At 37.7% G+C, this 21,024-nt stretch overlaps 1 protein-coding gene across 1 annotated transcript; it reads right to left on the bottom strand.

Annotated features, from left to right (window-relative positions):
• Positions 1 to 13,523: 13,523 nt before the first annotated feature.
• Positions 13,524 to 20,620, bottom strand: VIP (vasoactive intestinal peptide). The gene is made up of 6 exons (XM_068184635.1): positions 20,441 to 20,620; positions 19,868 to 19,989; positions 18,206 to 18,346; positions 16,117 to 16,236; positions 15,344 to 15,452; positions 13,524 to 13,811 (listed from the first exon to the last, which is right to left on the bottom strand). Exons 2-6 carry the CDS (start codon positions 19,978 to 19,980, stop codon positions 13,803 to 13,805), a joined length of 492 nt encoding a protein of 163 aa, XP_068040736.1. The 5' UTR covers positions 19,981 to 19,989; positions 20,441 to 20,620; the 3' UTR covers positions 13,524 to 13,802.
• Positions 20,621 to 21,024: the final 404 nt, after the last annotated feature.

Below are 21,024 nucleotides of genomic sequence, written 5' to 3'. Positions count from 1 at the left end.
TCTCAATTCTAATGAAAGTGAGGGAGAAAAAATATATTTCTTTTTCCCAGTTGAAACTGACACAGATTTCCCATATCAAACTAAATACCAGAGTTCAGCTATCAATAGTGCTACTCCTATTTGTTCTTTGACTTTTTAATATACCCTCCACTTACAGTGTAAACACCACGAACATGCTGAATGATCCTACGAAAGCAATTACTTATGAATTACATAATCATGGTTTTTACCATGATTATTTCGAATTATGGCGCAGACATTGAAAAGGTAAAAAGAATCATGGTTCCTTCCCCAGCTGACTATGTATTAAAAAGCTGAATCCCATTTTATGTATGCAAATCCATTTTTTACTTGTGATACCAGAAACACATGATCATTATTTCAGATATATATATTTGGCTTGTAGCCTTTCAAAATGGACTCTTTCAACTGTATTATGTTGCTTTACACTGGAAAAAAAAACCCAAAAAACAAACAAACAAAAAAAACACCCCAAAAACAAAAACAAAAAACCCCAAACAAACCCAAACTCCAAAATCACAGAAAACAAATCCACAAACAAACAGTATAAGACTGAAATTTTCCATCAGCTCCTTGATACCTGTAATTTTTTAAATTAAGACTAGTAAAAACTTAATGAAAGCTGTAGAAGAGATGGAATAGATCAAAAACCCTGAAGCAGTGTAAAATATGCCAAGGATCTAATCCATTTCTGCTGGTGTTATATTTCTGCTGGTTATGATGGGCATAAAGAATAAATTTGAAATTTGCCTGTGATATGCTTAGCTTGGTGGAACACAACCACAACTAGTTTCACACAGGTATAGTTTCTGTAAAACCATTGGTGTTAAACAAGCATAAAACTGCAGTTTTAAACCAAAGTTTTAATTGCAATGATGTATTGAGACAAGGAGGGAATAAAGGTAGAATGAGTGCTAGAAAGTCTCCTGCGGCAAAGCAACTGTTGGAAAGAAAACTAATCAGACACAGTTGGAAACAGTTGGCTTTGATAGACTGTAAACAGTAAAAGTCATGATTTCTCTCCAAGTCATCTGACACCTTCATTACTGCAATTACTTATTTAATGTCTCTCACATCAAGAAGAAAACACAACTTTATTAGCTCATGCAAGCTTATTTTTTAATCTGTATTCTTCACCAGTACTTACCAATTAACACTGTGCATCAACAACCTGCGTTTGTAGCAGCTGCTCAGCTAAAAATGTATTCAGATAGTAGAACAGTATTCAGAAGTGTCATACTCCTTCTAGGAACATGACTAAGTGAAGACAATATTATAAAATGCATTATGAATTACAGCTTTTTGATACCTGAAAGAGAAATGTTAATCTGTATATTTATCATAGCCGTCCAGTTTAGCAAACATCAAACATTGCATTTCACTTCGTATGTTCTTGGTCCTACTTTACTGAAGTTTAACCAGGAAAATATCTCAGGTTTTGCCCACAGGCATCTTTCAAAATATTTAAATTAAATCTCGACTTCTCATGCTACACTGGTTAACTCATCTGCAGAATCTTGGTATCAGAGCTATTGCAACCAAAAAAGACTGAGGAAGTAAATAAAACCAGGCCTGTGAGGAGAAACAATACCCTTTAACATATCAAATGTTACACTTCCCATGGAAAAGCATTCAGACTCAAGCTTTTCTTAAAGTAAGAACCAGAAATAACAAAGAAACTTTTGGGATCTTGTAATCTCATTTTGTAAAAATAGGAAATTCCTGGATTCTGGCCACAGAGATTTGACAATTTTCAAAGACATCGCTTCCACAGAGTTTTTATAACAGCTATAGTGAGGCTTTATTTAGCCAAATGCCTGTAATACATGTTTATCTCCTTTGCAGTACTGAGCCAGATGTCAAGTGGAAGGCTTGGAGTGATTTTTTTTTCAGTTCTTAGATTGATTGAAAGCTTTTCTGTCTTTCCAGTATGCTGGTGCAGGTAAGAATACTCTTGTAATACTTACAAAATACCAGTGAAATCTGAATAAGTGACTACAGTTAGAAAGAAGGGTTGATGAAGAAATATCACAAGAAATATTATCAGCATATTTTAGCATCATTGAGTATTTCAACCCTTTCAATAAAGAATTTCATCGAAAAAGCTATAATGTGACTTCAAAATATATGTCATGAACTGAAAAGGAAAATAACTGTATCTTCTTTTTTTTTGTTAATTTCCTTGTTATTAGGCTGGCTGAAGAAAAGGTAGATATATTTTCTATAGGACTGAAATGTGTTCCTTAATGTCTCTTTGCAACATGCAGAAATCATTGACCTGCACTTTGAGATTAATGGGAAGATCTCAGACGGAGCTCGGGGCTTAAATAGAGGTAATGGCAATCAACTTTCCTTTTTTTTTTCTGAACACAATCTTGCATACAAGAAATACAGATCATGTTGCAAAACGCAAAAACTGAATCTAATGCATGATGCTCCGTTCTTTTATTTTTTGATATTCCATATTTCAGATTCCTTTTAAGGTTTTTTCTTCTTGAGCTGCAATTTTAGTACATGACTTTGTCCAATAAAAGCTGCTTCTGCAAAGAATCATCATGGAGTAGGTAATGTTATATGTACAAACTGAGTTGTAGTAATTTCTTCTGTACCTTGAAAGTGTAAAATTCTTGTACTTTATGATCTCTGAAGAAGCAAGCAACTCTTCTGTTCCAAGTCAGTCTCCATTAAAGTCCTGTAATGCACATTAATGCAGTGTTCCTAAGGGAATGCCATGGTGATATTTATCCTTGCCCGCCTACTAAGAAAATCCCTGCCAAGCAGGAGAGGAAGCATCTGTATGCGTGGTTGAGTGACATTTTTATGCTAGCAGATATTCAAGGGCTCTGAAAAGATTCAGATTCTGTAGGAAATGAATTTGAAAAAAGAAAAACACCTGAGGAAAGGCCATTTGACTTTTTTTTTCCCATTTAGTTTGGGGGCTTACCTTGACATTTAAAGTAATAACACCATCTGCAAAATCATATCTTGTCCAGGAGTGCCATTATAACAAGTTGAACTCTTCCAGACTGGATGAAATAACAACTTAATTGTGGTCTTAATAGATCTCTCAGTTGCTTGCTGCAATCAGACCTACCTTTTTAACAGTCCTTCTTGCTCATTAATTACATTTCCTCTCTTAATTTCTCCATTTCTTTCCTATTCCTTGAGGAGTATGGAAACCAGTACAACTAATCACCTCTGAATTATGTATGTGAATCATCCCAGAAACACGTGGTTGGGATCTTTCTCTAGGTCAAGAGGCTATTTTAGACACAGAATAATTTCTCATCTAGTGGTAGGGACTTATTGTGAACTTCAGTTCATCCAGAGGCTGTGTTAACAACTGGCTCTTAGGCAGGAATTTTCATTCTAAACTAATTAACATGTCCTAAATCTTTAACTACTATAAATGAGAAATAATTTGAGATGACTGACTCACCTGATCATTCTTTTCTTTCCTATTAAATGCATTTAAACTCTGAGCACTCAACCAAATGGACTTCAATTAACCTAACACCCTGACTGCTATGATTAAATGGATGTGGATACTTTTCTTATACCATGTTGCATTTTGAAATAAGTTTCAAGTTTAAAGATATTACCAGGCACAATGCATTATTTATGTGATTGTAACGGAGTTGTGATATGCAAATAGAAAAGCAATTAGAAGAAGAACAATGCCTAAATTCAATACAATAATTTAGCAAATTATTCTTCTTATTATTAATTCAATACAATAGTTTAGCAAATTATTTCTGAGTATCACTCTACAGAAGGATCTCAAAATATCAAAATGTTACATTTCTATCCTAATCCACAGTATTTTTCATTGTCTTGAATGGGATTCAATTCAGGTTTTCTCCTTATATGGGTCTTTCTTTGGCTGATCCATAAAAACAGTGATATAGTCCATTTTCATATCTCTCTCCAGCTGCTAAGAGTCAGAGGGTTTTTGGGTGCACAAGAACAAGGTTATATGTGATCTGGATATATCTTTCCTTTTTGTAGCTCTATAGACCCAGTCAAGTAACTATGGCTTTGCAAGCATTTGCAAAGTCCACAGAGAATCCAGGCCTCAAGTGCTGCATTCCTTCCTATGGAACACAAAACCAAATTTAAAAAGTAAATTTTTTCAATAAGTAATCTTCTGAAGAGCCATGAAAGCTGGATTCCAATGACTCACTTTGATGATATAATAAACCTGAAGGTAATGAAAAACAAAGCTTTGATTGACCATGTTTAAGCTTTATGCTGCATGGTTTCCTTCAAATTGTCATTTTACCAGGAAAGTTCAACACCTGCCAAGAATTAGAAAGACAACTATGGATGCAAAGGTGTGTTGGAATCTTTGTGTATTTATTTTTATGTACATTGAGTGAATTAATAAACATGCAGCAAAGCATATTTTCCCAATTGTATTTTGTTTATCATGCAACATTAAAAATGGCAACATATGCTATATTTTTCTACCTAAAAATGTAGACTTCCTTAGCTATGAGTGATATTTTTATATGTATGAGATTTCACTGTCTGTGGGAGTCTTTTGTGACCCAAAATATTACTTATTCTCTACATATCTGCATTTACTGATACATTTTAAAAAGTAAAATCAGTATATCTGCAATATTGTCAAGTTTCTCTCAATCTCCATTAGTTTGACAAATAACAGACATGCATAGTGAAAAGCATTACTATTTGCTGATATATGATTTTCTTATATGTTGATTTGGAATAGAGCAGTCAGATCCCTTGGATATTTGAGTCCTTGCTATCACAGAAGAACCATATCAAATTACCAGTTTCATAAATGCACTAAATTTATGAAGTAGCAACTTAAAATTCAAATTGGAACATGCTTCCATAATTTCAGCTCTGTGATATCGAGAAACTTCATCTCATTTCTCACCTAAATTTATTATCTGCTAATTTACACAAACTTGTCTTCCACAAGCATTATCCTCTTTGTTTATGCTTTCCTTCTCCCATGTATTTATTCTTGATGGAGTAAAAAGGAAATTATGAAAATTATGGAAAGAAATTATATCAACTGTAAGGTGCTGTTTCATTTTGAAGTTATATTTATAATAAAAATAAAAATGCAATTCACCAAGCTACTATGCTCTATATACTTAATATAAGACTCAATGAACAAATGCAAAAGTGGTGGTTTTAATTACATTCTACAGTTATAGTAATAGGTCTTTATGTCTGCATGATTAAGGAAATATTTTTAAGATTTCATAACTAAAAGAAATTTAACCAGGAATATGAAGTATCAGGAAACCCATTAAATCACAATCTTCACAGTAATTAAATGTAACTCTACACAATTACTTTTGACATAACTAATAACAGTGAGCTCCATCCAAGATGTGGCTACAGCAGATGTGCATCTGGAGAAAGGTCACATTCCTGCAAGCCACAATAATTCAGAGAAGTCGTAGACATGCTGGCTCCTTCATCAAAATAGAAGAATAATATATCTGAAGAGTGCTTTGCTTTCAAATGTTCTCCAAATATTTTTTCAGAGATGAGTGGTTCATTAATTAAATAAATTGTCTCCTAACTAAATCAAGTTGAGACACTCTTCAAAATCCAGTTTCTTGGAATTCTTGTTTGCTAGCAATGAATACTAGCAAAAGGAAAACAAGACTGAAAACATCCCTTTGCCTTGGTTACAGTGCAACCAGCTTTAAGAAGTCTAAATAAATTTTGGTGTGTGTGTTTGTATGGTTCAGCTAAAAAATTTCTACCATTACCAAATACAAATAGAATGTAGGTTCTTTTTCAATTTACTCTTATTTGGTTTTATTCTGTTTCCTTGTGCAAAACATTAGCAATATGTACCAGTTCAAGCTTGTATCTAAGCTGCAGAATGCAAAAGGAAAATGACAGCTCGACCAGATGTCATTGGTAACTCGTTATTTGTACACTTTACTTAAAATTATTGTGTGAATGAAAGTCTTTAATCAACACATATCTGAAAAACTGTCATAGAAGAAACAGATCAACAAGGAAAAACTAAAATTATGAATTAATTTTTTGTCTTAGTTACTTTGGATATGAGTAATTCCTCTAGCAGATTTATAGGGTGTGACTAGTGCATGTAAGCATTAAAAACTAGAAGGTTTTTCCAAGATTTGAGCTGAAAATCTCATAAAATTAGACCTAACCAAGTCTCTGTATCTGAAGATGACAATGTAGAACCTAGAAAAAATATGTAAATCGTTAACAATTCTTCAATTAAATATCCGATTTTACTTTAAAATTAGTAAGGACTCAGATTGCTCTTATTTTTTTAAGTAGCAGATTCTCCCACAATGGATAATACTCCATGAAGTTGTCTCTTTCTTGTAGTGTCACTCAGTGATGTATCTTGTGATGTAAATAAGTTACAATGAGATGTTCTTTCAAATTCCTTTGTTTCTGTCCAGTAATAAAAAGAAGCCTAAAATAATAGTAGGTACTCAGGGAAATGCACACTAGAAAAACATTCTTGACCAGTCAGAGCTAGCCAAAAAGAATGCTCTTTACTCAGTGTCTATGTAATGAGCTGAATTTGGAAGACTATGGTTCCTGAGCCTGTCAAACTCCTCTATTTATATATATACTCCTCACAGCTCTTGAAAAATGTAATCACACAATGAAGGTTATAACAGCTTAAAATCTGCTTTAAATTTTACCAGAAAGAGAGTAGAAGTCCTTGAAACCATAATGTTTTCTGCTGTGGTCTGCCGTTGCAGCTACAGAGTAAAGCTGGGGCAGGAAACATTCTCCTTCATTGATTTCTTCACTTTTTAACAGGAAATAATTTAATAGTCTGTATGCATTATAATTATGTAGCATGCTGTTTTTACACTGAGGATTATCATTCAACAAACAAAAATTCATAAAAACCTAATATGTCTTTGAAGCAGAATTTCTGATAGATTTCTCTCAGGGAATTGTTAATAGATAATGTAATTAGAAATATAACATAGAAGATTTAAATGGATTAGTTCTTTTTACAGGGATAAATTTTCTAGTGGCCATGGTCTTTCTTACTTATCAGATCCTACAAACCTATTTATAAAGCATAGCCCAGGAAAAGTCCCATTGAAATGTCATTCTGACTTACCAGGTGAAGTTCTGTTTGTTCCAACACCAAAAAGCAATCTAATTACCTCATGTATGATTCCAGAACCCTTCTGAACATTATAAATCTGAAAAAGCTATTCAACAGTGCTAAGGCTAGGGAAATGAAATTTTGAATTATCCATTCTTTGGGAAAATACATTTAAATGGAACCTGAAAGTTACCAAATGTGCAATACCCAATTAAATTTGCTCTTTACAGAATCAAACCCCTTCTCTATGAAAGTAGGGTACATTGAGCACTTGTATTCTCACCTGCACTGAACAGAGTATGAATCATAGCTCAAAGAGCGATGACCCAAGTAGACCATTCAGCTGTTTTTTTTTATTCCTGCACAGCAGTAGACTAATGATCCAGAAGGTAATCCCTGTTGTAATCCTTTAGCTATGGATGAAAGGAGAGGCTCAGCCCCTTAGCATCACTGGCAATATACTTTAGAATGATATTTTAATATTCATGACATAAATACACAAATGAGTGCTTGTCTGGCTTTCTTCCATCTTCCTTTTGAAGAATTAATGTGCCAGTGTGTGAACTATACTACTTACTACTAACAGGGCAAGTCAGAGGACATATAGCTGTTTTTACCCTAATCTCCCTGATAGTATACTAGGGCTTTGTTGTGAACTGACCTCCATTTTCCCTTCCTTAGGCTGCCAGAAGTCAGCAAAGAACCAGGGCTGATCCTGCTGCCACCCATCTGTGCAGTATCACAGAGGATGGAAGGGAAACATGAGGGCTGCATTTGTCATTTCCCTTGGCTGCAGGTTAAGGAAGTTAAATTAAAATTATAGGCTATAGCCATGTAAAAAGGATGCAGAGATCTAGGTGAAACTACCCAGTAATCTGGGCAGTTGCCTTTTTAAGAACAGTTTTGCTTTACATGCATTTTTGATTGAATTGAGTGTCTCCCCCTCCACTCTCTCCAAGATACCCTATATCAAGTGCTCAGTGATTCTGTTTTCTCATCTTTAGAAAACTCAAAATATTTAAGAAGCAACAAAAAAAAAAAAAAAAAAATAGCCAGACTGAAAAATTGGCTCTTCCAAGATCTTCAAGACAGACCTGCACAACCACTAGTCTCTTCCTAAATGTCTGCAATAAAGAAGAGACTTTCAGATTAGGAGTGTTCAAGTCATTACAGAACATGAGCCCAGTGGGCAAGGGGCTCCAGCACAGTCTTGGAAACACAGATTCATTCATAAAATTAGACAAGACAAACTGTTTTTTCAGCCTAACAAACCAGGGCTGGGAGGGAAAAGCAGTCTATAAATACATCTAGGAATACAGGTCCCTGAGAAGAGTAATGGTACTTCTACAATGGGGAGATTAGGATGGTAAGAAATGTTTGAAAAGGTGTGCATCAGTTTAGGATTCCAGTAAAAAGAAAGTCCCCAACAAATACAGCTGCTAGATCTGTGCAGCAGCAGAACTAGGGGACAAACAACCCAGCTGTGTTCCTGAGGGAGTTTGCTAAGTTAAACTTGCATATTGTGAGGTCCTCTGACAGCAAGAGATGGCTATTTCTTCTCAAAGCAGGAGAACAGGGAACAAACAGCCCTATATAAACTAATAACACCAGGTACTTTTCTGAAGACATAGTCTTCACTTGCTCTACCTCAACATTTACCAGTTTCTTCTTTCTTACTACAAGCTCAAGACCAAAGCTCTGACACCAGCTTTGGAACTCCAAATACGATGCACTGCTATTGGAGGAATCACCAGATGGGACTGAAACTATTGACACCAATTCTTGAATTTTTCAAACTCTTCTTTCTTTTTAACCAAGACTCAGTCTTTCTGCATAAATTATATATCCTTAGCCTTTTAATGAAGTCTTCCTAGAATGCAGTAGTTTGCTTTCTATACTCCCTAATAAGAGAAAATTGCTTGCTTAAACCAATGTGCAGATGTTCTGGCTGTGATTATGGGAAGAAGGACTGCCTGAAAAACAAAGATTAAGAGCTGTGTTAGAATAGAAACAAGTGGTGATAAGACATCTGTCAAACATACTTGTGACCACTTTCTGTGAAAAACAATTCAATGGTGTATAAAACAAGAAAACAACTAGGAGCCTCCGAGGCTTCATATAAATGAATTCTTCTCTATCAAAAAGCTGATGTGTAACAACTTGACACCTCCCAGTCAATAGATTTGCTATTTCATAAGCCACTGACAAAAGTTGGTGCTCTGAGTACATTTCCTAAATTGAAAGGTCTTCAGAGTATAGCTCATCTAACAGAAGACAGTGACTGTTTTTAGATTTTCTTCTGCTTTCCCGCCATTCCAAAAATAGGATATGTGTTGGATAAATTCTGACTAGAAAACTATTAAATTACTGCATTTACATACTAAAAGCATTACTATCTCATGTTTAGAAATAACTTAGGCTATTAGATGCTGTGGTCTCATTGGAACATTCAGAGCAGTTCTAGAAAAGGACACAGAAAATGGATCTTCTGCACCTTTCTCATGTACATCCTTCTAAGCATATTATCCTATTCAAAAGTTGATTTAATACTAAATAAACTGTTCAATGGGGAAGAACAAGACCATTTTACCCTTTTTTTATGTCATCATGGAAACCCCCATTCTTTCCCAAAAATATGCTCTATTGAAAATATTGTTCTTACCATGATAATGTTGATATTTAGATATGCATCTCTTTTTACTGTATCATTATGATTTATGTCACTTTCAGTTTCATTTTGAATAGTCAGTCTAATTATTATTTACAAATGTTGATTAATTAAGTTTTTGAAAATATTTATTCTCACAAAAAAAATTGGTTTTTTTCCCCTCCCTAAGTGGTCTGCATGTATCTGTGTGCAAAACTGAAATAAAACCTTTCCTGTTTGTTTACATCAGAAGAATATGCATCAAATTATTCTTTGCACTTTTTAAAGACTGGTGTAAAAGATGGCTGCCTAGTTTCCTACTTCCAGTTCTAAACCAATTTGGCAAGCTAGCAAGCAATTTATCTGTGACTGCTTCAGATCAGAAAAGCTGAAAATATCGTAGTTGCCTGCGCCAGCACAAGCCCTGGGAGGACACAAGTTTTGTTTGAGGTATCCAAGGAGAGGTCAGTCTTCTCTGCCAGTCACACAGCAAATGGGAAGTCTCCAGTGGTAAGTCAGGGACTGTCTGTGAGCAAGACAGGCTGCTCCTGCAAATCTGGTTGTGCCAGATTCTCTGCAATACTCCTCATCCACAGCAAGGCTAGTAGTTCTTCAATTGCGGCACTCTAAACTTAAATTCTGCTCTAATTGCTCTCCTCCAAAGAAAAGGTACACAGTGAGATTATTAAAGTGTGGGAAAGCCTATGGCAAGTGGGAGGAAGGAGAGAAAAAATAAGGAAAAATAAAAGAGGTAGTGGAAAGCATAAGTAGCATCACTAAAGGCAGCTGGCAGCCTTTTCAGTCTCCCTGCCCCAAATATCTTGCAAGCAAATAAATTATTCCTGTATGCATACATCTCTTTCCAAAAGGTCCCTTTTTGGGGAGAATTCAATATGCCTATACGTGAAATTATATCCATGCTTTGGATCAAAGCTACCCATTTCCATAATTTTAAACAGAATTTTTTTCTCAGACTTTCAGGTGGAACAAACACTCATAGCCTCCAAATCCATTTAAAATATCAGAGGAGTAGTTAGGGTTTTATTAGTTCTTAATGTGCTTTACTGGCTGTAATCTTAAATTGTTTTGTCAACTTCTGTAATTCTCATGGTGTTATACACAATTCTGACTGTTCTTGAATGGATGATGAATGCACACAAGCATGCAAATCCTCTCTATGGATTTAGGACCAAAAAAGATCCTCTTCTAGTGCTGGTGAAGATGCACTTAAAGGTGATTCTGTACCTTTCTTTAAGAGCTCCAGAGGGAAGCTTTAAAAAGAAAACCCCATTTGATAAACCAAAAACTAATTAGTTCTATCCTGTGAGACCACAGGTATTCCTACTGTGTGTTAGAAGTGAAATTCTGAAGAAATATGGTGAGATCTTCCTTTAGTATACACCCCAATAACCCATCACAGTTTTATTCCTTCCCCAGTGGTTGCATTTTCCCTGTCAGTGATGGTCTTCTAAATCTCCTGGGTATTTTTTCCCTCCTAGCAATTCTCCCAACACTCCCTTTGGAGCTGACATGTTCATTCTCCTAATTGAAATGTTTTGATTCCACTCTTAAGACATTTTTCAGATGGGCTTTATGACTGATGGAATGTATCAAATCACTGATTGGATAAAAATTTGTGTCATTCAGTGAAATGTTACAATTTCTCTTCAGTTTTATCATTTAACCTTACCATGACCACTTGCCGGTGGGCTTGAGGTGAACAATGTCACCTCTTCCTCAACTAACTACTCTCACTGTATTAATTGGGTTTTAGATCTCCTGTGGGAAGTCAAAGGTTGCTACAAGAAGTTAAAAGCCATCCTTTAACACAAATACTAAGACAAAGATATTATTCTGTATGTCAGTGCCTCCCCTGTCAGTGCTAGGTTTTGCTACAATGTACACAAAATTCAGCATGCTTCTTAGAGTGTCACTATTTGCTAACCCTCAAGGGAAACTACCATGGTATTATTGAATTATTACAATACATGTGTGTGTGTGTGTGTGTGTGTGTGTGTGCATGCGTATAGATATATATATGATTTCCTAATCAGTGTCTCTGTTTTCTTCTCCATCTTCATGTAACAGAGAATATACAGGTTCCAGATTCTGCAGTTTTACATGGAGAACAAAATATCAGGAATATCAGGAAGATAATACATTGGACATGGAAAACAAGTTCTTCCATCAGATGCCTTATTGGAAAACTGAAAATAAAAAAAATAATTAAAAGGAAAATTTAGGAAAAAAATATTTCTGGAATTGTGTAGTCAAAAGTTTGATTACTCCAATTTTTGTTACTTTAAATTGAGTGAATTACATACATTTAAAAAGAATTCTGTGTATAAAGACCATATGTAGCTTTGTTTCTGGTTGGTTTTTTTCACTTATTTTTTAATGATTGCATCTCACAGAAATACTAATATCATTCAAACTACACTGAGGAAAATTTCTAAGAAAGTATTATAGCATGTCTGTTAGTATCCTTCCAGTATTCACAAAGATGTTTTTGCTTTCAGATATTCATAGTATGATAGGAATTGGGTTGGAAAACCACTTTTCAAAAGAAGACTTTAAAATTATGTCTTTTGTGAAAATACAACTTTTGTGAAACACTCATTGGCTTAGGCTAAAATAGATTCTGTCAAGGCTAGATAGAAATATTAGCACCTGATCTGTGAAAGCTGGTTTTCTTTTGACATGCAGTTGCCAATATTAAAAAAACTCCAAATCAGAGGGCTACATATTTATGAGAACCTGTCTCCATAAATCTCCGATTTTATCATGTTAGAAGTTTCTTTCTAAATGAGAACAGTAAACTTGTAAGTGAAACTTGCAAATCAGTTTTATCGCTGTCTACGTGTGCATATGTATGTTTTATAAATATACTTGAAATTCCAAATTGAGCTTGTAAGTAGGTCTGATAAGTTTTTCTACTTTCTACATCAGTGCTGTGAATCAAACAGCTGCAAATTTTCAGTTCCATGGTCATCTACAACAATAGAAAGCTACAGAAAAGGGGACTGTAGGTTTATTTAGTTGTCTTTCTAAAATAATATAGCATAAATCAGTTAAAAATATTATCTTCCCCTACTACTACAGTACAGACAGCACTTACAGGAATCTCTGTTTTTCCAGGTAGCTGTAGCACTGATTCAAACCAGTAATAGCTTGCCATGATAATAAAATGATTTATTGTCTGCATATTTTGTAAATTACATTCATTCTGAAAAAATAGTAAACTGTCTTCAGGTCTATTTTATATATAAGCAATAGTTTCATCATCAAAGCTACAGACAATTAAATATAGAATAACTGATGACTTTAGGCATCAAACAAGTCAAAAGATTGCATTCTTTTAGTGCTTTGTCAGCTCTAGAGCATCTGAAACACAACTGAAAATAAAGGAGACATTTCTGGTCTTAACATAATTTATATGTTGTGAAATATTAAAAATGAGAACCAGAAGTAAAGATACTACTGGAGGTCAAAATAATTTTAATTCTTATTCATTTTTTCTAGTTGCCTGGTAAACTGCTAGAAAAGCATTCACTTTTCCTGAGTAATAACCTTCAGAGATCTTCGTAAAGCAGTTTTATACACTTTGGACATTCTTCCTCTCATGTTCTTACATGTTCTTTATGAGGCTATCTAAAAATGTTTCCTTATTATTACATGTTTGTCTGAAGTTGTGACACACCTAAAATAAGCCAATTAATTAGTCATGATGGGCTCTTTTCAGCTGCACACTCATTTTCAAATGAATTTATTGAAGTAAAGATTTACAGCATATGGATTCACAGACTTCTCATGAGTTAAACTGGCATCCATATGTACAGCTTTCAGTAGGGAATGCTAGAGTAGTATTTACAATGTAAATATCAACTTTTATTATGTAAGAAACAAATATATCACAACTTTCACTTCACAACATATTTGTTCTGGTTTGATGACTAAAGTCATCTCTTTGAAATACTATGTGGAACTCAAAAATAGCTTGTTCTTGTCATAGACTTTACCAGGTGTCCTTCAGAGGTCCTGAAAAGCAAAGGAGAGATGTGCTTTAGAAGTCACTTTTGCAAGCAGTTGCATCATGAGGTGTATGAGGGCAGACAGCAGGCATTGAGTAACACTCGATACAAAACAATTGCTGTGATTGGGACTGACAAGCTGAGATGTGGCTGCTTACAGGAGTTTCCTGGGCATTACACTCAGACCAGACCATGGGATGAGAAAAGAAAGGCTGAACGACTAAAAATGTTACTGCAGATTAGCCTACAGCAGAGAACTGCTCACTTTGAAAAAAACTATATCCTTGAAATGGATACACAAATTCGGGTTGCTCGTTCCACACTACATTAGCAACTGGGCACTGCAATAAAATGACAAGTAACAGTCAATACTGATTCACCTACAGGCAGATCTGCCTCATCAGTAAAGTCAATAAAAATGGAAAGGACTGAAAATGTTTTCAGGAAGACATCAGTGACCTGCTGTACCACTACTCCTTCTCCCTTAGTTAATGCCAGAACTTTGAGAAGGTGAAAAATACAAGATCAGATAATTTTTACATTAATCTTGTCCAGAAAGAACATTTCTTTCCAGAACCATGTTGCTTACAAATTATATAATTCCTCAATGCATCAGCAGTTTATGTCCTTTCTAACCTTCAGGAACTTCAGAGGAATTGCCACACTTGTGGAAAGGAAAAAAACATTTTCTCATTTTATTTCAGTCTTGCAAGGAAAAAATGTCTTTTTTGGGGCAGGGGGATGGGTGGTTGGGGATGATACAAGAAAAGACATTTCTCCAAATTCTATCTTCAAGAGTAGCCTTTAAATATTTTTTTTCTTACTTTTTTTAGACATAGCTGAATGCCAAAAACTATCCCATCATCAATTTCATAATACATTTTCAACAATACCAAGCCAAATTAGCTTCCACCTTACTCTTTCAATATTATATTCCTGCAAGTGTTGATGTGGGAGGGATTATGTTTCAGTAAACCAAAGAGAAAACAATTATGAATGACTTTAGAAAAAATAGTAGTAGCTAAATGGAAAACAGTAACTGCTAGATATGCATGCCAAGTACTTTCTTAATGCATAAGGTTCATCTTGCTGATGCTCTTAGTTCTAGGGTAAACTTCTTTCTAATGAAAAAGATGTTAAACAAAATCTGCAGCATTTTTTTAATTAAAATAAATATCCTCAAGTTTGTTCTCTGAAGAAATAATGATCTTTGAAATTAAAAATCAGTCACTTCTGGTTTTATGCTGCAGTGCACACTGGTTGAAACACCCAAGTGAGTTAGGTGCATTATGAACAGTGCCATTTAATTAGGAATTTTCAATAGCAGTGATCATGTGATAACATAAAGCTTATTATTAAAGTTATTATTTTATTCAGACACAATAAGTGAATAAACATTAGAAACATAAAGCTTTTCATGGAAAATTACTCCCTTTCCTAGAATATCCTGATTTTCTGATAGGCCATACTCCATGTACAATGTCATTTTATGGGTCAAGTCAAGTAACAGCATGAAAAAAGACAATTTTTGCATCTCACCAGTGGGAGGTGGCTCAGCAGCTCATCTACAGCATCGTAGTTTTCTGAAAAGGATGGTTCAAGATGTTCTGCTTCATCTCGAAGTTTAGCAGGATTTAGCTCTTCCTGGCTGTTGTGAATCAGAAACAAGTTTTATTGCTCTCAGAAGAAAAAGCAAAGAAAGTAAAGCCTTCTTCTAACTGTAGCTTCTGCATGTTTTCTTACACTTAAACCAAAGTGCTACAGAACGTATGAAATAGCACATTTAATGAATAATGAGACATGATATTTAAAAGCAGTCGTCTAAATGAGTGAATATACAAACAGAATACAAGGTCTACAAAAGTGTATGCTGGCACATCTCACCTATACTGATGAGGACATATAGTCCTCAGTAATCCTTCAGGAATTTTCAAATGTTCATTTCATGTGTTCACAGAGAGGCAAATTTTCAACATATTTCTTTATAAAATTGTTATTCATGTTCCATAGCTCTGTGGTTTTTTTTTTCCTTAAGAAGATTTTTTCTAAATAAAACTATTTAAGAATCTGTTGGAAGATTTTTTAAATTGCCAGATGCCATCTCCTCTTTATTCTTCTTTTCTATTCTGATTGTGGTGTCTGTTCCAGTCAGGGAAAAAAAATTGTCTGTATTTGAAAACCACACTAGAAACTATGCTGTGCTATTCAGTGCCTTTTGCTTGTCCTCTCTGTATACATACATGGATGTAAACCTTTCCTGTCTTAATGCCATAGAAGTATGGAAAGAATACATATGTGCTTTCTTGTAGTACCTTCTTTTTCCAGTTAAAACTGAGTTTAAGTATTTCTTCACAGCCATCTGCTTTCGAAAGCGGCTGTAGTTGTCAGTGAAGACAGCATCAGAGTGGCGTTTGACAGGACTGTCCTGGGAGCTGGCAATACAACAATTACAAAGGAAAAGTTAAGAGACTATATCTGTTTAAAAGAAAATACCATTAAATGAGTGAAATAAGCTTTATGATATTGATTAGCCTAATAAAATAAAATTTTCATTTTGGCTTTCATTTCCATCTATGACTTCGAATCTTTCTTCTGCTGAAAAGAAGCCACTGCTTCCACTGCTTACTATGTATTTTAATATCAAGGATCAGATTCCAAAGATTGTTATTCAGCCTTTTGGGGAACACCTTCCACCGATTGTTTTCTCATCTCAGTTTTGCCATGGCCTATGCAATTAAGATACATAGTCAATGATTTTTGAAGTCCTTGTCCCAGGAGTTCTGCAAGATCAAGTGGTTAAGTGTGGATTTCATGACTCCTGCCTGTTCTCACACCCCAGGTTGCACCTTTTAATAAACAGATTTTATTCTAATTTCTATAATTTGTGTGAATGTATTTCAGTACAATGCCAAGGTACAGCCTGGTTTAAGTCGTAATAAGCTCTTAAAGGACCTCATCACTGTTCACAGTGAACTCAGTGGAGGTGGAGTCTGCCTCTGAGGAAAGTTAAGACTGCAACATCACATAAGTAGCTATAAATGCTTGTTCTAAGGTTTCAGAAGACAAAACACACCTTGTGAAAGCCAAACCTGGAGGTCTTTTCTTCGTGCACAATCTTGGGAAATGTCAATTGTTCTATTTTAAATGGTCTATGTTAGTTTACTTCATATGAGAAACTGGAACTGTATGTTCTGGATCAAAGGCAGCACTGACACAAATGGAGGACTTAATTTTTACTCGGCTTTTGAGCATGTGAAGTAGGCACTCAGTGGTATCATCACAGTGGCTCACAGTTGCTGCTTATGGATTTGAAAACAAGGGAAGTATAGAGTGATCCTACCCAGCACCCTGTGCTCATCAGTTTATTAACGTATTGGTTTGGAAGTTGCATCCAGACCACTAGCCTATGAATTTGCCTCATTCTTTTTTGAATTCTGCTGCAATACAGATCTCACAAACATCTGTCAATGTGTTCTACAGCAGGAAAAGTTATGCCTTTACATTTTCACTATAAACCAATAATTTCTTGATTTCATTGTGTATTTCCCTGTTGTTAAGTACTGAGTAATCAATCACTTTGTATTTACTTTTGCCACTCATCCACCAAGCTAGTAAAGACACTACCGAAAAAAGAATTAGCAATTTGGCACAATAATCATTATAACATTTCCACTACACATTATCCATGCTTTGTGCAGTGTCTGTACTCTACCTCTCACAGCTGTGTCAGGAATAAATAGCACCATGCTCATTTAGTAATATCACTAAATACTTATATAGGATTTTCAGCTCCCCCATAATTATATAAGCTTCTCTTTCAGTATCTCTGAATCACAAAAAGGAGATCTTGGATACAGAAGGGTAAAAAAAATTGCCAATAAAGCCAGCTAGGAAAAAAAATCTACCTAATGTAAGTGTCACCTCACCTAACTCGTTTTCTAATAAGCGAATGCAGATATCTCTTCACAGCAAGTTTAGCCAAAAGATGGCTGTAGACACTGGTGAAAATTCCATCAGCATGCCTTGCATTTCTGAAATGGACAATAAATAAACTCTACAATACAGCCTGGGCTCATAAAATTTTGATAATGTTCATTTTGCAAACATACTGCTTTCCTTAATTAAACTATTATACATCTTAAAGGGAACTAATTTCATGAAATAACTCCCAGATTTTCACAATATACTTTTTACTCCTTCCTGGAAAGTGAATGCGTTCATCATGCCAGAATGGCAATGCAATCAACATTTCTGCCGACATCTCTACTGCTACCACTATTCAAGCAGTGGCTGTGGATTTTCTTCTGTAATTGAGTCTTCCTTTCCTAATCCCAGTTTGATTTTTTGGCAGAAATCAAGCAGTCTATCGTCTTTTGTATTTATCATAATAAAGAAACTCACCTATCAATAATTCTGGACAGATCAAAATAGAATTTCTCATTTTCAGGTAGTGTGTTCTGCAAAATATCTGATTCTGACTTTAATGACCCACGGGCATGGTCAGGTTCACTGGCTCCATCAAATGGCATTCTGTTTCCCAATCTGTTGGAGAAAGAAACCGTGTAAAGTATAGAGCTAGCTGAGGACATGCGACACTTTACTAGAGATAACATTCTGGGTTGTGTCAAAATGTACATCTACTTACTTTCATTGGTAATGCATTTAAAAGAAATCTGGATAAATCAAAAATCACTTTTAGGTAGAATCCATGCTTAATTGCAGGTTAATTGACACAACAGATCCTTCTCTCAAATTCATATTTTCTAGATAGATACTGTCACTGAACGCACTTTATTCCAGTGCATAATGTATGACAATCACAGCACAAGTGACAACCGTGAAGCTTTTCCTAACAACTGTATTTTGCATATATGATGGATGAAATTAACAGCCTCCACCCAAGCAAAGTGAAAACTGCTCCTGTGATGTACTTACCTCCCAGTTAAGATATAAGATGTAAATTGAAATGCAGAATGAAACAGTTCTTAGGCGTTCTCCAAAGAAAGCAAACACACCAAGAACTTCAAACTAAATAGAAAGTGCAGTCATGTATCTCTACATGTTTTTATTCTCTCATGTTAGAAACCAAAAAATTGTTTAATGTCTTCAAATGTATCATGGCAATTACTCTATATAAACTTGTGTACAGTTACTTCACATTTTTGTAAACTGCAGTTTCTTATGAAGTGTCATATTTTATCAAGGGCAGTCTGACTGCATAGCAGTAGTTTGGAATCATTCCTTCTAGCTGCTCTGATATTCTGTGGCAGACAAGGAAATCATTGTAGGAAACGCCTGTGTGTGATGACATGCAAAAGTCACATACTAAAACTAAGATAGACTTATATGACTTAGTAATTTTAAAGTCACTTTTAGCACTATTTATATGTCTGATTCATATAAGTCTTCTGTCTGGTAAAAAAAGGTACAAAGTTGCTGGGTAAAATGAACCGGCTCAAGTCACACCTTTTGGAAGTCACTCACTGTGCTTTTTTGCCTATTTTTCATTGGTCCTTCTACACTTTATGTTCCTCTTACCTAAATGCAAACCATACCGTTCTGCCATCTGATTTAATTTAGCTGGACCACTAACAGCAGCTTCAACCGGCCGCAGCATGCAGAGGTACAGAACCTTCCCTCCGCTCTGTCCCCATGGACCAGTTCACGTCCCAGGGCTCACCGTGGCCCACATCCCATCCGCCTCCCGCACACACCGCGGTCACCGCGACCCAGCCCGCGGGGCAGCGCTGCTGCAGCCGCCTCGGGAGGTACGTGCGTGTCCCGGGGGCTTTTACCGGGTGAGTTCGGCGGGCACCGGCCGGGACCGCCTGACCGCAGCCTCGCCGTGGACCCCGCGCACCCGCCCGATACCGGGCAAACACCCGACGGCAAGCGCCGCACTGCGCGCTCCTCGGGAGGACCCAGCGGAGGAGTGGCGCTTCTCACATCCCCTTCGACCACCGGCCGGGGCTGGGCAGGTCCCTGCGGGCGGAGGGGCACGGAGCGGGGCGCAGAGCGGGGCCCGGAGCGCGGAGCGGAGCGCAGCGCGGAGCGCGGCCTTACCGCGGGACGGGAGGGAAGGCGGCGCCCCGCGGGGGCAGCGCCCGCGCCCGCCAGCAGAGGGCGCTGAGGAGGGCGAGGGCGAGGAGGAGCGGGGAGGCGCCGCGGTGCTCCATGGCCGCCACCTGCGGAGGGAAGAGCGCAGCCGTCACCCTCCGACCCGGCCCGCCCGCACCCGCTGGCCCCGCGACGGGCCACCGGGACTTCGCCTCGGGCCGCCGAGCGACCGTCCCGGTCCCGCTCCCAACTGCGGACCCTGTCCCGAAAGACGCCGCCGGCCAGCAGGGTCGCGATGGCGGGGGAGCTGCCCGCGGTCAGGGGGAGCTGGCATCCCCGAAGGCGACCCCCGGCCCGGTGCGAGGGGCAGAGGTGCCCGGGGCTCAGCGACTTAAGCGGTAACAAGAGAGGGTCCCGCCCCGGCTGCCTTGGGCTTTCAGAATCTCTCCCCGCTCCCCGACGGCCGGGATGGCTTCCCTGCAGGTCCGGGAGGAGCGAAGAGGAGCGAGGGTACGGGACGGGGACATCCTTCCTCATGCGCTGGGAAGTTGCCGCTGTGGCGGGGAGAAAGTTACTCACGGAGCCGCGAGTCCGTCGGTGGGTCTGGCTGGGCGGGCGCGGAGCGCAGCGGTGCTGGGGGAATGCGCCCTGCTCCGCTGCGCGGCTGCCGGGGCGGCAGCAGCAGAGGGTGAGGAGGAGGAGGAGGATGAAGAGGAGGGCTCCGTCTCGCCGCACGCTCTGAGCTGCCCGCCGCGCCACCGCGTTTTATAGCGTTTACACGTTTCTGCTTCCGAAGAAGCAATCACGTTACTGGAGAGACGTCACTCTTCCCAAGGGGACGGTCGCTTTGTTCAGGACAGTCAGAGACTTATATTTAACACATGAGCAGTCGCGTACCTCTTCCCCTCCCCCTCAGCCCCTCGGCCATTATTTGATTTATGTTAATGACATAGTTTTGGAGGAGCGGAGCCCCGTCGGAGGGATGATTCCGCCTTGCCAGGCGGGAGAGCAGGCGGTCGTCGGGGTCTGCTGGCACGCCACACCGCGCATCCCTGCCCGCACCCGGTATAGCTGGAATGAAGGTGGCTGCACTCTCTGGGGCCCTCCGCCCCCACCCCGCACTCCTCCAGCCCCCGTGCTTCCCCGAGGAGCCCCTTCCGCGC

Source organism: Anomalospiza imberbis, chromosome 3, assembly GCF_031753505.1.
Source record: "Anomalospiza imberbis isolate Cuckoo-Finch-1a 21T00152 chromosome 3, ASM3175350v1, whole genome shotgun sequence".
NCBI classification, from domain to species: Eukaryota; Metazoa; Chordata; class Aves; order Passeriformes; family Viduidae; genus Anomalospiza; species Anomalospiza imberbis.
Note: the sequence above shows the minus strand (reverse complement) of the source record. Positions and strands in the feature narration are given on the sequence as shown.

What these genes read in the sequence shown, in the direction of transcription:
- VIP (XM_068184635.1), bottom strand. Translation starts at nt 19,980, where the DNA reads ATGGAGCACCGCGGCGCCTCCCCGCTCCTCCTCGCCCTCGCCCTCCTC. An exon ending in CTGTCCAGAATTATTGATAG is followed by an intron (nt 16,237 to 18,205) that starts GTGAGTTTCTTT and finishes TTGTATTGCCAG; the next exon opens with CTCCCAGGACAGTCCTGTCA. An exon ending in GTTTTAACTGGAAAAAGAAG is followed by an intron (nt 15,453 to 16,116) that starts GTACTACAAGAA and finishes GATTCACAACAG; the next exon opens with CCAGGAAGAGCTAAATCCTG.